At 50.0% G+C, this 15,704-nt stretch overlaps 7 protein-coding genes across 7 annotated transcripts; 2 read left to right on the top strand and 5 right to left on the bottom strand.

Annotated features, from left to right (window-relative positions):
• Positions 1 to 224: 224 nt before the first annotated feature.
• Positions 225 to 1,387, bottom strand: BDV37DRAFT_292056 (zinc-dependent alcohol dehydrogenase family protein; the record flags this gene model as incomplete). The annotated part of the gene is made up of 3 exons (XM_032089092.1): positions 225 to 406; positions 463 to 820; positions 874 to 1,387. 3 exons carry the CDS (start codon positions 1,385 to 1,387, stop codon positions 232 to 234), a joined length of 1,047 nt encoding a protein of 348 aa, XP_031943811.1. The 3' UTR covers positions 225 to 231.
• Positions 1,388 to 2,048: 661 nt separating this feature from the next.
• Positions 2,049 to 3,171, bottom strand: BDV37DRAFT_292053 (mandelate racemase/muconate lactonizing enzyme family protein; the record flags this gene model as incomplete). Its single annotated transcript, XM_032089091.1, has 1 exon — positions 2,049 to 3,171. One exon carries the CDS (start codon positions 3,169 to 3,171, stop codon positions 2,056 to 2,058), a length of 1,116 nt encoding a protein of 371 aa, XP_031943810.1. The 3' UTR covers positions 2,049 to 2,055.
• A 3,519-nt stretch (positions 3,172 to 6,690) lies between these two features.
• BDV37DRAFT_269846 (family 26 endoglucanase H/Glycosyl hydrolase) lies at positions 6,691 to 7,719 on the top strand (the record flags this gene model as incomplete). The annotated part of the gene is made up of 1 exon (XM_032084446.1): positions 6,691 to 7,719. One exon carries the CDS (start codon positions 6,691 to 6,693, stop codon positions 7,717 to 7,719), a length of 1,029 nt encoding a protein of 342 aa, XP_031943809.1.
• A 551-nt stretch (positions 7,720 to 8,270) lies between these two features.
• On the bottom strand, positions 8,271 to 9,851 carry BDV37DRAFT_57443 (M28 family metallopeptidase). Its single transcript, XM_032090898.1, has 4 exons — positions 9,545 to 9,851; positions 9,060 to 9,486; positions 8,672 to 8,988; positions 8,271 to 8,615 (listed from the first exon to the last, which is right to left on the bottom strand). Exons 1-4 carry the CDS (start codon positions 9,695 to 9,697, stop codon positions 8,379 to 8,381), a joined length of 1,134 nt encoding a protein of 377 aa, XP_031943808.1. The 5' UTR covers positions 9,698 to 9,851; the 3' UTR covers positions 8,271 to 8,378.
• A 613-nt stretch (positions 9,852 to 10,464) lies between these two features.
• On the bottom strand, positions 10,465 to 11,553 carry BDV37DRAFT_57441 (putative phosphoglycerate mutase family protein). Its single transcript, XM_032090897.1, has 3 exons — positions 11,189 to 11,553; positions 10,899 to 11,121; positions 10,465 to 10,788 (listed from the first exon to the last, which is right to left on the bottom strand). Exons 1-3 carry the CDS (start codon positions 11,394 to 11,396, stop codon positions 10,704 to 10,706), a joined length of 516 nt encoding a protein of 171 aa, XP_031943807.1. The 5' UTR covers positions 11,397 to 11,553; the 3' UTR covers positions 10,465 to 10,703.
• A 597-nt stretch (positions 11,554 to 12,150) lies between these two features.
• Positions 12,151 to 13,545, top strand: BDV37DRAFT_57438 (bZIP transcription factor). Its single transcript, XM_032090896.1, has one exon. It carries the CDS (start codon positions 12,338 to 12,340, stop codon positions 13,475 to 13,477), a length of 1,140 nt encoding a protein of 379 aa, XP_031943806.1. The 5' UTR covers positions 12,151 to 12,337; the 3' UTR covers positions 13,478 to 13,545.
• A 69-nt stretch (positions 13,546 to 13,614) lies between these two features.
• Positions 13,615 to 15,407, bottom strand: BDV37DRAFT_292049 (MFS transporter; the record flags this gene model as incomplete). The annotated part of the gene is made up of 2 exons (XM_032089090.1): positions 14,878 to 15,407; positions 13,615 to 14,805 (listed from the first exon to the last, which is right to left on the bottom strand). Exons 1-2 carry the CDS (start codon positions 15,244 to 15,246, stop codon positions 13,615 to 13,617), a joined length of 1,560 nt encoding a protein of 519 aa, XP_031943805.1. The 5' UTR covers positions 15,247 to 15,407.
• Positions 15,408 to 15,704: the final 297 nt, after the last annotated feature.

Genomic DNA, 15,704 nt, shown 5'->3' with positions numbered 1-15,704 from the left:
CGGTTGAGTGCATTCCCAGTTGCGAAGCTGTGTCCTAGACAATAATTACTACGCATCATGCACAAGATGGTAACCGCTCATAGATTACCGTCTTTCTTCATTATGGCTTTTTAGATGTTGGTAATAGCATATTCTTCTTTGAACGACTCATTGAGAGCCATTCCGAAGGTTATGGAAGCATTTTCTGATTGTATTAAAACTCTTCACTATCCAAACTAGCTAGCGGGAGTACTATAGACGAAGCACCAGCTTTCCAACCTGTTTACCTTGCCAGATATACTCGATTGCCTCATCGGCCTGTTCAAACGGGTATACTGAGTCGATAATATCATCGAACTGGATTTGTGTGGCAGACAACGCAGCGCAAAGATCGTCTTGATCCTGCTTAGACCCAGCGTTGATTCCCCTATTAGTGAATATTAGCCCTGCTCAGGTTGACTATGGTCTGTAATTAAGCCTCACCTTAGGATGACTCTCCGGTCGATGAGAACAGAAAGAAGCTCTGAGAATTCGCTGGTATTCTGCTTGCTGAGATATCCCACCTGGCTAACTATTCCGCCACGGCGTGTACATTTCATGCTCTTAACCAGCGTGGAGGATCCACCAACTTCAACAACGATGTCGACCCCAGCTCCTTCAGTTAACTTCAGAACTTCCTCATGCCACTCGGGGTTCTTGGAATAGTTCACAGTCAATAGCGGGGGGCTGGGGAACTGCTCCTTCATTTTCTGCAGCTTTGCGTCGCTCGAGGAGGTCATGATCACCTTCAGACCCGCAGCTCGCGCCAACTTGAGCGCGAACATGGCCACGCCGCCAGTACCTTTTGATTCGTCAGAAGAAACCATGCCTAGTTCTCAGATACGGTGGACAAACCTTGGATCAAGACGGTTTGACCAATTTCCATATCCTTCAGCGCTGCCCACGCGGTCACTCCGGCGCAAGGGATAAGGCTCGCTTGAACCCAGTCGAGGTACGTGGGCAGCTTGCATAGCTTGTGCTCATCGAACACGATGTAATCCGCCAGTACTCCATCCTCATCGGCCGCCAACCAAGACCGAGTAGATTCCCGTCCGGTGATGTTCTCCGTGTCCACGATTGGGGCTGCCCGATCCCCAATCGCCAGGTGCTTCACCCTCTCGCCAATGGCGACTACCTCACCCGCTGCATCATTGCAGGGGATACCATGTGGCACTACTGGCCAAGGGTTGCCACCGTTTGCAATGTTGGCGTCCCTATAGTTGAGAGAGACGGCATGGACCTTGATCATGACCCCGGTGGGGGATAGTGGAGGGATTGCTTCAGTGACAAGCTTCACCTTAGGGGTACCGGGAGTATGATCGTCTGTTCGGCGAAAAGCCTGACGGGTTGTTGGTTGTGGTTGAGTCATGTTTGCTTATATGGGATTACCTTGTGGTTGTTGGATATAAGGTTCGTAATCTGTACGTGGTAGAAGCAGGTCGTATCCTCTTTATTTATCAATGGCGTCTTTGAGTCGGAACTAAACTTCTATGGCGAAAATTACCCTACTAACTGTGCGGGGAAATATGAAGAAGTTGGCACAGTGAGCTTGAGGCTATACTCATGTCCACGGTGGCTCTCATAATTTTTGCCAAATCGGGGCTAGTGATCCCGGTATATTATTAATTGATGTTCATCTTCTTCTTCCGAGCGCATCGGCTGAGATCCCGACACCTGTTACACTTCTACCGATAGCGATTAGAAGCAGATTTTTCTTCGCGATAGAGCTCACATTACGTCTCAATCCCAGCCACTGGGTCTGCAGCAGGAGTAACACCTGTTCAACATGTGTCTATCGGTAGATAATCTCGGTACATGAGACTGACAGTTTTGCACAGTAGAGGTGGGGATTTCCTCAGTGCTGAAGCAGGGAAACCAAGCATCAGGAGATATACTATGCACAAGTCTGGAAATGCAGGTTTGTCTACTACTCTTACAACAGTTGGGCGAAAGGTTATGGCACAGTTTATGTTACTAAATGGTTTCATTGCAACACGACCGCGACTATCTCAAAACAATTAACCAGCTATGTACACTTTAAAAATAGCTCGCAACAGCCTCTCCCAGCACGTCTAAGCGCGGCACAATTCCTAATCCTGGCGTGGTTGGCGCTGTGACGAAGCCATCGTGGACGTCAAACGCTCCATCCGCGGTCTTAACTGTAACCATCTCTCGACATTCCAGGATGCAACGCAAGGATCGCTCCGGAACGGTTTGAGCCATATGCACGATCGCAGCGAATGCGATGTCCGAGCCACACGTCTCCTGAACACTCACACTGTAGCCCGCTGCCAGGCAGATGTCCCGCTGACGGCGGCCTCGGGTCAGACCACCCGCCTTGGAAATCTTCAAGTCAATACCCTCCGCCGCGTCGTCTGCGAGGATCTTGACAATGGACATCTCATTCGTGGCGAGTTCGTCGTAGAGGATCGGAACATCGGTCTTACGTCGGAGAGACACGCACTCACGCCAGGTGGCACAAGGGGCCTCCAACGCAAAATCGAGACCACGATGCAACAGCCTCAAAAACCGTAGAGCGGTCTCTACCGACAATCCACCGTTGGCATCCACAATAAAGAACTCGTCAGGTTGCTGATCGGCAAGAGCCGCTGCGACCCGCTTGGCGTCAGTCACAGGCTCTCCTGCGATCTTGACCGATTGCCCCTTGTATCCCTTTGCGCGGTATTTGGCAACTCGTGCGCGCATGTCCTCCGGCTCTCCGACATAGATAGAAGAGATCAGTGGCAGTCGAGTGTTTGTGCGACCACCGAGAAGCTCGCAGACCGGCAGTCCAACCGACTTGCCAAAGATATCCCAACATGCCACATCAATGGCTGTCTTGGCATCTTCATGTCCGAGCAGTGCATCATCCATGGCATCATTGATGCGGTCGACTCTTCGCGGGTCGAGACCGATCAGGCTTGGTGCCATTGTAGCGATACCAGCCCTGACGCCCCGTGCATGGGAAGCAATGTAGTTGGATCCAAATGGAGTGCTTTCTCCCCAGCCCTCCAGGCCAGTATTAGTGGTTATCCGCACAATGGTAGCGTCAAAACTCTGGTATTCTCGCCCGGCAGAGAGGTAATAGACCCCTCCTGAATAAGGCAGGTCGACTTGGAAAACATCAATCCGTGCGATCTTTAGGTCTGACATGTTTGCTGAGTTGCAGAACAAGTCGCGGCGAGGCGGAATGTGAACGATCGTCTTAGCGTAGTTTAGACAGGAGCAGACCAAAATTTCGCACGTTTGAAGCGAGAGCCGTGGGCAACCTTAGATCTTATATAGTATAGCCCTCGGGAATGAAGGCGAGGGTACCGAATGGATTGTGGCCACCCTCGGCTTGTAAAAGCCACTGGAGCGTAAAACATTTCCTCTCTCGTACTTGCATGCTAACAGGTATAGTTCAACGGAATGCATATCCGACCAGGCTCGTAATCCCATCTGCTCAGGCGCAAATAAGGTGTCGGCAGTATTGCCGTTCCCATGGGCCGCGACTTGGTAGCTATCAGGGCTCCCGCGGGGCATGATAAACTAACCCCTTGGCAGTCTGGGAAACTGTAGCTTAGATCGGAATGCTCACCAGACTGGCTAGAATGAGGGGGAAATAATTACTTCCCCGCAGCTCGAGGTTCTGTGCCTGTGCTCCGTATAGCTTGCTGGTTCTGCCTATTCTAGCAGATGACAGCTACCGTGGGATATCCAGTGCTAAGAACTCACCTATCTTTATCCAATGAGCATTGCGAAGTACTTATCGGCGGTCTCAGTTCCACGTCCCCCGGCGATATACTAGTATGCAAGAGGGGAACCGACCCTACCGTAGTTTATATGCAGTGTGCGAATCACCCCTTCCAAGCGGATGAAAAGGACTCCGCGTACTGGCCCAAACTCAGTGGCTAGTTGTCTCTGCTGTTTCTCCAGGAATCAGTATTCTAATCCGTATACAATTCATTAGTTTAAGCCCGTGTCCAACCCTTTATCGTTCATCGTTCATCGCTCCCACCATCCCACCAACTCGATCCTACACGGAAGGTGTCGGCAATTCTTCCCTAACAACTACACTGTCCATTGTAATATATACAAATGTTCATGTGAGATAGTCAAGAGGTCATGATGTAATCAAATTAGGGGGCTTGTTGTCGTTGAGGCAAGATCTTCGGGTACGGAAGAATCAGAGAATTAGATTGCAAGCTCACATAGCAACAACACCTTATGATGTTAGTATCAACCTCTCAGCATATTGGATGTAGCACAAATGAACACAACGCGTCACCGACTTTCCCTTTTGACGTCGACTCAGTACCAATTCAGAAAACGCACGTAGATCATGGGTCGTAGTCCCCACACTCACTCTCTGTCAGTAGTATGATAATGAAGCTAATGATCTAAAAGAGAGGTACCCTTGCCCGATACTGGGGAATATGTAGAGAATTTTATATTGATCATATACACGTTATAGAGTGGGCATTGGCGAACCAGGGAAGGAAATGTTCTAGCGGGGTGCATATGACGCTACAATATTAAGAACAAGCCATGTTTCAGATGAAAAATAGAGCCATGACTGTATACCCATGGGCCTTCTAATGACATCGAGGATCTTAACCTCTTAGAAGACTCTAAGAAACCAAAATGTCCCCATCACTGAGGTGGTTTCGACAACCTGTTGGACTTATCCGCTTACATGGACAGTATACCAACGAACATGCATCGGCCAAGCATCCTAGTTCGGCGTACATTCTATTCTACAAGACTCGTGTTCAAGGGTCACCATTTCTTACATGCTATTGATAATGATACCTCGACCAAAGGTCGCTATTACAAGGAGCTTGCTACAATTAGGAAATAAACACAGCCCATTGTGGGGGAGCGCTCAAATTTTACAAAATAATGTCAAGGCGTCATTGAATACAAGCCGTAGTATAGCAATGTTAGATCTTATGTTACAGGGGGTTCACAACTGCCGAGCATCTTGTCTCACTATGAAACGAGGCCAAACCATGGCAGCAACAAGCGCATCCCAGGGAGAGTTTGAACTGTTGGGCAGGGCTTAACCCAACATCAGGAACGGCTGTTGGAATTGATGAACGACAAGATAGTATCCTTATTTGGCCAGGAGATCGACCCGTGCCCGATGTAGTCATTGGCTGTGCGTTGAAGTCATTCCGGTGGGATCTTGAACAACCTATACAACACTCTGTTCTCAAAAATAATATCTTTCCTACCTTTAGTTTGTTGCAACATAATCAGCATTGCAAAAAAATCTCATTTACGATTTATCTATGGTCGAGGTTGCCGACTATGGCACAGACTTTCTCAAAAGCGTTAAACAACACGCTAGAGTATATCGAGCCAAAGATGAGAGTGGGCCCTACGGTAGGGGCACAGTAACTCTCTGAGAATGGTTTGAAGGGATTACGAATCACTATCAGAGAATTCAATCCAAGATCACATACTGTCCTGCAGATCGCTGGCACTTAAAGTGATGGGGCCCAGTGTTTAGAATTTGTATTGTGTACATTCTACTTGGCATTGAATCCCAGCCAATCTCATCATAGACAGGGATTTCTACGTGCGATATTGGCAACCAAAAGGGAGATATAAACGGTGATCTGCAGCCCATATCTCTGCTGAGCAGCTAATATAGTCATATTCCAGGAAGCGTTGAGTTGCTAGCATTGGACTATCTTAGACTGCATGATCTTTGTCGGAATCTCGGTCACAGGAAGGACTAGTCATTAGACAGGTCCAACAGTTCTTAAGCCAAGGCTCAAAAACTGTATATACAGTAGGTCAAATCCTTAGATTGAGACAGAATTTCGTTTTCTTTCTTTCTCTATTGTTTTATTATTATTATTTTCCTAAGGGACTGAATATTCTCGGCGGATCATCGGAGAATCCACCGTGACCAGGGCCCCTCTTTTAAACGAGTCAGTGAAATAGATTTTGGGCAATTTCCTGATTAAACCCTTAATCAAGCTGGCGCTACCACAAATTAACGGTTCCTCAACGGTTGTATGCAATCTAGATCCATATCCGATGCTGCCGTGTCTGTGGAGCCAGACGGGGGTTTCCCCGAACGGTAAGCCTAACACACTTCAACCCTACATACCGGCATAGATCCCATCAGCAGTAGTACTATTGCCCTTGTCCTTGTCCAACCAAGCCATGACCACATTGACCTTGATTATCTGGAGTCAACGAAGCTGTCAATGACTTAGCTGAAACACACCAGCAGGAATCTAGCGTTGAGACATCTATACATCTCCTCAGAGTCTATGGAAAGGGCTAATAGTGGCGATTGACCTATTGCATGTTCTATAACATACCAATGGCATACAAAAGAGGGAGACTGGATCCGGTGTACCCGCTTGGGTCCTCTGTGGGGGCGAAGGGATAGTGGAATCGCTTACGAAAAACCGGAGAACGCAGGCTGTAGTGGTCCTCAGACAGTAAAAGAACATACTGCGAAGATGGCAGTGTCTATTGATCGTCATGAACAAGATGAAAGTTCCACCTCTATCATATGACGAGCCTCGTCATCACTAAACTGACAAGGATCTTCGAGGTCTACGGACGTATAAAGGGCAGGGCAATTCCTAGATGCTGAACATACCTAATCGATTTATTCTACAAGTCATTCGCTCGTTTTCTATAGAATAGCTGGTATATTCCAACATGCTTGCCAAATTTTCCTTCCTTTCTCTTCTCCTCACCTCTACTGCCTTGGCCGCCGGCGGCCAGGGACTGTCCTACGACAACATTGACAAGTCGGCCACCCCCGGCGCTAGAGCGCTTCTGAAATACATTCAGTCTCAGTACGGATCGCATTACATCTCCGGTCAGCAGGATACAGGCAGCTGGGACTGGGTCAAGCAGAACATTGGAGTGTCCCCTGCGATCCTGGGTAGCGACTTCATGTATTACTCGCCATCGGCTGTTGCTCACGGCAGCAAGTCTCACGCCGTCGAGGATGTGATCCAGCACGCAGACCGTAACGGAATCAACGCCCTGGTCTGGCATTGGTACGCTCCGACTTGTCTGCTCGACAATGCCGAACAGCCATGGTACAGCGGATTCTACACCAAGGCCACCTGCTTCAACGTTGCCGATGCCGTCAACGACCGTCGAAACGGGACCAACTATCGCCTCCTGCTGCGTGATATCGATGCCATCGCCGCACAGATCAAGCGTCTGGATCAGGCCAATGTTCCCATTCTCTTCCGCCCGCTCCACGAGCCCGAGGGAGGATGGTTCTGGTGGGGTGCCCAGGGTCCTGCCCCGTTCAAGGCGCTCTGGGATATGATCTACGACCGCATCACTCGTTTCCACAACCTCCACAACGTGGTCTGGGTGTGCAATACCGCCGAGGCTGACTGGTATCCCGGAAACGATAAGTGTGACATCGCCACCGTCGACCACTACGCCGATGCTGGTGACCATGGCGTCCTCGCAGACAAATACAAGAAGCTCCAGGCCGTTACCAACAACGAGAGAGTCTTGGCTCTGGCCGAAGTCGGCCCTATTCCCGATCCCACCATCCAGGCTCGCGACAAGGTCAACTGGGCTTACTGGATGGTGTGGAATGATGAATTCATCAAGGACGGCAAGCAGAACTCCAAGAATTTCTTGCAGAACGTGTACAACAACACCCGGGTTGTTACGCTCGACGGTGGCTCCAAACTTGGCGACTGGAACCAGGCTTAAACTGGCCTGGTGAGGGCATTTCATTCCATTTGACGTGTATGGGCTGATATGCCTTTCAGTGCTGGTTCTCGTTGCAACAAAACTGATTGTCAAGTTATACCTTGGCTTATTCAATCCTTTGTCTATTTCTTTTCGTCGTCCTGTCCCCTGTGATAGTGACAGGATCTAATGTTTTATCTTCTTCTATTGGACTGGCAGACCCTACAGTCAATTGAATCTTTTACTTTGAGAACCAACCCTGGCATAACCCGTATTTCTTTCGTTTAAGACATCAGTAGTCTCGACGTGATGTAAACGCCGGTCGTTCCACGCAGTATGTGTTTTATAGTGCCTACTTCCAACGTATCGGAGGGCTTGATGGTGCATTTTGAGTTTCACATTTGATACTCACGCTTCTAAAATGTCTCTAGTTTTTTGATTTTTCACGGCAAGGGGAATGGCAAATTCCACCGTGTGAGAATCCGCTTATGGTAGGGAAGACTACGGATGGCGTAGTGATACGTCTCTAACAGCCTCCAGCTAGACTGTTTCTGGGATCAGCCCCTACTTTCCTCAAAAATGCTGCTGACTAGCTGATTCAAAGTGCTATTTGAACACTGCCCACATATTATACACATGAATATGTTGATTTCTCACTCATACACCTGTCATCATAGGACTTACAACGAATCTGCGAAGGCAAGCTCGTATGCAAATCCAAGAGTCAGTCTTCCGTGTTGCAACACATGGTCAAAGTTGACGGTATCAGTCGTATCATCGGCCGAATGAATGTGCGGGCTGTCATCGCCAAAGGCTGACTCGAACGCAAATGCGGCGGGATAACCATACTTCGTGGCGGAGGCATGATCAGAGCACCCATATCCACATTGCGAATCGACGGTCGGGATAGTGCAATACTACAGGCAATCTCTATGAGCACAGAGGGTCGATCAAAGGCAAGGACTGAACTTACAGCATCGACAACGACCTTAAGGAACTTGGTCAGGTTCTCATCAACATTATCAGTAATGATGCCGATCGACTCTGGCTTTCCAGCATCAGTGGTGCCTTTGGTATAGCCAGTCATGTCCTGCTGGAGCATGGCTTTCACGTCGCGGCTTTTCTGCGAGTACTGCTCGAAGATGTCCTGGCTTCCCAGGAGACCTCCCTCCTCTCCGGCATAAAAATGGAACTCCACGGTGTTCGGAGCCTCGCCGGCGGCGATCTTCTTGTCCGTCAGGAGAACGCGGAAGGCTTCAAGAATCGTAACAACACCAGATCCATCGTCATCTAACCACGCCCCTCTGTTAGCATTGCGATCTTCTATGGTATTCGCTGGACAAGACGTCCGAAGAACTCACCAGCACCCGGTGCACGGCCGTCTGATGGTGAGTTGAGATTGATGGAATCCTGATGCGCTCCAAGTACAATGACCTTGTCACTCTTGCCCGGGATCTTCGCGATCAGACTCGACTGTGGGAAAGAGTGTTTGAAAGGCTCCACAGTGACTCCCTTCGCTCCACTGGCGGAGATGATGTCCTGGATCTTGCCTTGCAGCCACTCGGACGATTTTTTGCCATTGTCGCTCTTAAAATAGCGATTGTGGAACTCCGAGAACGGCTGGAGAACCGTTTCGAAGTTCTTTTTGTCGAGCGACTGGATCAGGGTTTGCACGGTCTCGTTGTGCTGCACAGAGTCGGGAAATGTGACCGCGAGCTTTTGCTTCTTGTTCGAAGCGAATTCCAGGCTACTGGTCCGGCCAGTGATGTCAAAGAAACGCTTGCCCTCCTGTTCAATCATATTAGCGACTGTGAGGCGTTAGCTTACAAAGGGTATTGCAGCGTACCGCTCTCAGAGCCCATTTCTCTGCTTCTGTGACAACTTTCGTCTCCCCAGGGCTAAATTCTAAGACATAAAGATCGTCTGAGCGGACATGGTCTCCAATAGCAAGGGCAGAAGCCGTAGCCGCTAAGGTCGCGATGCAGGGGAGGAAGCGCATCTTGAGGGAACGAAAGTCTATGTCACCAAACCGGTACGAATGGGATCTTCAAGTAGCCGAGGAAGCTTGAATATGAGGAGAAGACCCACATTATGGAGAGACGGAACTCGAGGTTTTATAGACCAGCGCGCTAGTCACATGAACACATGGACAGGAACGGTGCATTACTTTTGAACGCCATAGAATCTTCCGAGCCGAGTATGATGCAAAAGATGAGGAGCTGCTTGGCAACACTTGGCACGTCTCCGACTGTCCTATAATGCAGGGAAACTAGCTGTATCTGCAGAAGTCATTGTAACCTAACAAGTCATGGGATCCAAGCGAAAGAATTGGGAGGCGATGGGGATCTGCTGTCTCCAACCCTATCAGACAAGGGAGTCGGGGTGCATCAGGGATTCGCCGCCGGGGGTCCGTAGGGAACCCGCCCTGCCAAGCTTTGTAATATCGGCAATTCAGAGAAGATCCCTTCTTGAAGAGAAAATAGTCTCGATATATAACGCGGAATTAATTTGCGTCAATGTAACCTAGGACCCTGTCGTTTCATGTTTTACTGGCTGGGTAGGATCCCCTTCGCGGTTGCCCGACACCTCGTCTCGCCAGGTTTCTGACATGTTCTGCAACGAAACCGTGAGCCATGCCTTGGTCACCATGTGTGAAAGGTAACCCTGTTTCAGATTAAGTGATCGCACGCAAGCAGTACCGTGATGCACAAAACACTCAAAGATCCATTGCCTTGCCATTGATGCGAGATCCCAGTTTAGACACAGTGTCCTTGTATATTGCGGAGAGAATCACCTATACGAACGATCTTCCTCTATGGCTGTCTCCCTATTGTTCAAAGTTCCAGTCAAATAACCCATAGAAATCAGTAGAGAAAATTAAACTGCAGTATGAACAAAAGCGCAACGGACATCCAATGCCAATGACGATAATTAAAAGTCATAACTGCTGGTCTGTTTCATAGAACGATCGCAAGTCGGGTGCTACTCTGCAACATGTCTGATGCTTAACCATCCAGTCCGGGACACTGCTCACTCGTGATCTCCGTGATCTTCGTGTATGGCGAAGGATCAGTCCAAATCAAGTCGAATCTATCATCTGAAGTCAGTAGAGGATCGCTAGTCATCCTACACGCTGAGATAATTTGGAGTATGGTGATTTTGATTCGACAAGGAAGGGGTCAGGAAAAGGGCTTCAGCACCTGTCACTTGGATACTCCGGCGCATCGTCGGCTCCGAGCTTCTTCACGATATCCGTGAGCGCCTCATGCTGCCAGCAGATCAAGATATTCCCGTCTCCTTTATAGTTGTTAACGGCCTTCTTCACACATTTGGGGTCGTCACGGTCGCAAGAAATATCCACAGTAAGACCCAAGTCGTCGGCCAAGGGAAGAACTGTCTCATAGGGACGGACCCGTTTGCCGCCTGTAGCAGTCATTGTTAGCGATCTAGACCCGCCAGGAAGACACCGGTCGCTTGATGCTGAACGTACTCTTCTTGGGTGTTTGTGCCATTATATAGCCAATGTTGTACCCAGAATTCTTGCCAAAGACTGATCGGAGACATTGAGCGCGTTGGACCCCCTGAGCGCTGAGACCGTTGCCGCCATCATCTGGCTTCTCTCCATGGCGGATGAAGTACACGGTCGGCGACGCCATGACCGTGGCGGCAGCTGCGAGAAGATAGTAAGGCAGAAGCATCTTCAACGGTGACGACGTAATAATTCAGGCCAGCCCCAGCTCCCCATTCAGAGGCACACTGGCTAGCCTTGTATTTATCAACGAAGCGAGAGAACTAATATATCGCTCCCGGCGGCAACACAGTGTTCCTCACTCGCATTAGGGCTGACTAGAGGATGCTAAGTGGCTCCTAGGCAGCTTCGTAGCGTCGGTTGTATGCGTTAAGATCCCCACATCGGGGGGGCACCTTAGGGCTTACAGCGCCGTGATTGGCCAATCCAGCAGAAACCCCAGGGGCACGTGGTGAAATGAAGAGGTAACGGTGGCTGAAATCCTCATGCCAGTACGGAGTCTTCTTTCGTTCCGGGACGGGGGGGAGAAGCAAGCGAAGAACGGCAGAGGGGCCTTTTACGGAGTAGAAAGTAGATCCGTCCGTCAGCTTGAGCTGAGGTCACGCTTCCGGGTTGGTTCCAGAGAACGCACAGTCTCTGGGAAGTCTGACGGAATTGCACCGTAAAATCGGTGATAGATGTGGGTTTTTGCCCGGCCTCTTGTCTGACTTCTTGCGACAAGAGGAGTGTAGTAGGGAGTTAATGCGAGTCTTGAATCTGGACAGAACAGAATACTCTGGAATATGTCATGTCACAGGGTGGCGCTAAGCCTAACTAAGCTTTCCGCCTTCCATGTCTGGTTAGTCCCATCATGCCCAAAGTGGAAAGCAACTGAAGCTACTCACGAACAAACGTAAGTTCCAAATCAACTTGGAAGACTTCATATTCGTTCAAGCGGCACAAGAGTCCTCTCTCAACGTGGGGTTTCAACTTCAAGGGCTTGCAACGCCGCTGGATTATTGAATCCTTCGCCGGCTTCTCTGCCATGATTTACCCACCAAACCCTCGCCGTTAAGCCTCCCCTCCCCGTCTTATCCTCCGACCGGCCAAACCCCCCGATCGCTACGGACAATGTCATCAGTAGAGAAAAAACGACTACGCGATAGGCGCGCACAGCAGAACCTTCGTAGCAAGCGTTCACAGCAGATGGCCGTGCTCGAGAAAGAAGTTGCTCATTGTCGGGAACACCACGACGATCACGGAATCCAGCGCCTCCTGCAAGTAATTACTGGTCTCCGGGAGCAAAATAAAGCTCTGCGATCACGTCAGGAACGTTTAAAGTGTCTTGTCAATTCCTGGGACGCAAGTCCAGTTGAGGTGCCGACCAACACGCATGAATCTCGCGACCAAAGTGTACCGGGTTTGATCGCAATCCCTGGAGGACTCATGAACAACATTGATTCTAGTTCGAATCCGATCCAATCGAGCAGAAATAATACTCCACGCGATGACCCAAACCCATCCTCATTACGGTTGAGTGGTGAACTAAGCCATCAGCAAGTCCCTCACACACAGACACTTTCCAGAGAACCCCCGACGACGGATACCAGTCTCATCTGGAAACAACTCCCTCTGCATGCCGACAACTTCTTGGACCCGCGAACCATTTCCTGCCCTTGGTTGGAATACCCGGAGCGAATAGCCCTGTGCCCCAACTCCCCCTCCTCTCCACTAGACCTCCTCTACGGCACAAATACAAACTACCTCGCGGACATGATTTATAAAGCCACACAGAGACGCCCTATCCGTGACCCCGAACGCCTAGCCATGGGCTGGCTATGCTACCATCTTACACGATGGGTTGTATCGCCCAGTCCTGCGACCTACGCAAACCTCCCACTCTTTCTGCGACCGGTTCCAGACCAGCTCCAGATTACACATCCCATGGTGCTCGACAATATACCCTGGCCGCAACTCCGAGTGAACCTGATTCGACACTGGGATGTGCTCCGCGATATTCGCGACGACGTTTTTGGATTGTTCTCGTGCTGTGTCAAGATTCGGTGGCCGTGGGGGGAGGGCATCCTCGAACGGAACTCGGACAACGAGTTGTGTATTAAAGAGAAATTTTTCGAAACATTTATGAGTGAAGCAGGATGGGGTCTTACACCCGAGTTTATGCAAAGATATCCTCAACTTCTTGCGGGAGTTGATCTCGGGGCTATCACCTATGAGCTTGTGGATAAAGAATTTTATCAGGGTGAAAAGTGATCGTGGTCTTTAATATTTTATTTTGGAAAATGATCGCAACTATATACAAGTCTATGCTTATTATGTATCCACCGACTTTGGGAGTATATGAATGTGTGTGATCCGGCTGTGTGATGCTCATCACCAACAGGCCAACATCAAGCGCTGACTTTGTCGAAATTGACCGGGTATTTCTCTCTGATGAACTTGCCCCATTTGGTAAACACGATAGGGATCGGAACGAATGCCAGCGCCAAAAACCCGAGGAGAGAATTTCCCCAGCCAAGGCCGAGCGCTTCGAACATGGACGGTCCGGCCAAGGGAAGCAATGCGCCCACGAGGGATCGCGTCGCCGTTAAGGTTGCGTTCGCTGATGCGGCGTAGGCGGGATAGGAGTCGATGATGTACGTCTGGATGGGAAGGTAAACCCCCATCATTCCGATCCCAAACGGCGCCATTCCAATGATGGGTACAATCCAGTGGACATGCTTGTCGGCTGTCCAGCCATACCAGAAGAAGCTGATCGGGAGGATACATGAGAAGATGATCATCAGGGGGAGTCGCATCTCCGGTTCTGTCTTGCCTCCATTACGAGCTGCAAGTTTCACCATGATCCGGTCGTTCGTGCCCGCCACAAAGACAAGACCCAGCATAAAACCGATACCGATACCCAGATAGGCCAATCCCGACAGGCCGGTGGAGAATCCATACTGCCCCGTGAAGACGCTTGAAATGGTTGTGAAGAACAGATAGAGAAGGCCATAGACGAGGGACATATATGTCGACAGCAGTAACACGATGGGGGACTTGACTAACAACAACATAGGCCGCACCAGACTTTGCTTCAACAGTTCACCTGTGGAAACTTGGCCTCTCTTGAGCTCGTATGCGCTGCGCAAGTCTGTTCTCCCCAGTTCCTTGGACAGCTTGGCGGTTTTCCACCGGATGATGACGGGGGCGTACGTTTCCCGATTGAGGATCTCAATTCCCAATGCCATGGCCCCGCCCACAATCAACAGCACCCAAAACACCCACCGCCAGCCGACTTCTTCACCGAGAAAGCCTCCGGCGATGGGACCCGCGACCGGACCGATCAATGGTCCCACGCCCCAGATGGAGGTTGCCTTTCCTCGTTGCTGGGGCTCAAAGAGATCCGCGATGACGCCCGCGCCCAACGTGAGGCATGCCGATCCTCCGATTCCTGCGAGGAGCCGAAACACAATCAAGGATGCAATATTCGGGGCGAGCGCACATCCGATTTGCCAGACGACGAAGAACCAGTTCGCGATGCTGAGTACGATCCGTCGTCCGTAGATCTCACTGAGCGGAGCTAGGATTAGCGGACCGAACTGTGAGGCATCATATCTAGTCAGCCGCAAACTCTCTTGATTGTGCATTCAGACAGGCAAACTCAATCATACCACATAGCCTAGAAGATAGATGCTGACGGTAAAGGAAAGGATCGTTTCGTCGGTTTCTTTGAAGTCGGCAGCCATATAGCTGAGGGCTGGGGAGAACATGCTCGACGCCAGCGGACTCACGAAGGTAAATGCGCTAATCAGTGCCAGGAGAGCCCATTTTTTGCTGGGGGCGAAGTTTAGCGGATTCGCAGGGTCGTCTTGTCCTTCCCATCCCACAATGCCACGGTCAAGGTCCGTTTCGGGGTAGAGTTGAGATGGTTCTGCCGTCTGCGTCTTGCCCTGCTCGAGGTCCGGCTGTTCATCTCCCGGCCCTTTCTCCGTCATTGTTGTAGCGCTTGCGTCCGACTCTTTATAGTCGGCGGATTCCATGATAGAGGTGAGAGATCTTTTAATTCGAACGAGCCATCCACGTAGCCAGGGGCTCAGTGTAAGCAGTTAATGGACGATTAGACAGGCCGTGCTCTGAGAGGGTAGTAGACATAGGAAATGGAAAGAAACGAGTGACTAGTTTATAAAGGAGCAGAGCAAGCGAAAAAAAAAAAAAAAAAAAAAAGCAAAAAAGGCAAAGAAAAAGAAAAAAGAGTACTTGGGCTATAAACATCGGTTCGGAAGCCACCAGCCGACATGATATACGAAAGCATCTTAAACTTATTTCCAGCAAGTGGGACTCTCCTTGTGCTTATACCAGCCAAGCCTTCATAACTCCCCGTGTCAACCCAAAGACTTGATATCGGACCGACGCTCTGGCCGTTGTCTGGATCCCGCGATGCTTGACCGATACTCATGTCCACTGACCACCCGTTGAGTCGATCAATAAGTAGTCTATC

This window comes from Aspergillus pseudonomiae, assembly GCF_009193645.1.
Source record: "Aspergillus pseudonomiae strain CBS 119388 unplaced genomic scaffold BDV37scaffold_16, whole genome shotgun sequence".
NCBI lineage: Eukaryota > Fungi > Ascomycota > Eurotiomycetes > Eurotiales > Aspergillaceae > Aspergillus > Aspergillus pseudonomiae.
This window is presented reverse-complemented; position numbering and strand designations above follow the sequence as displayed.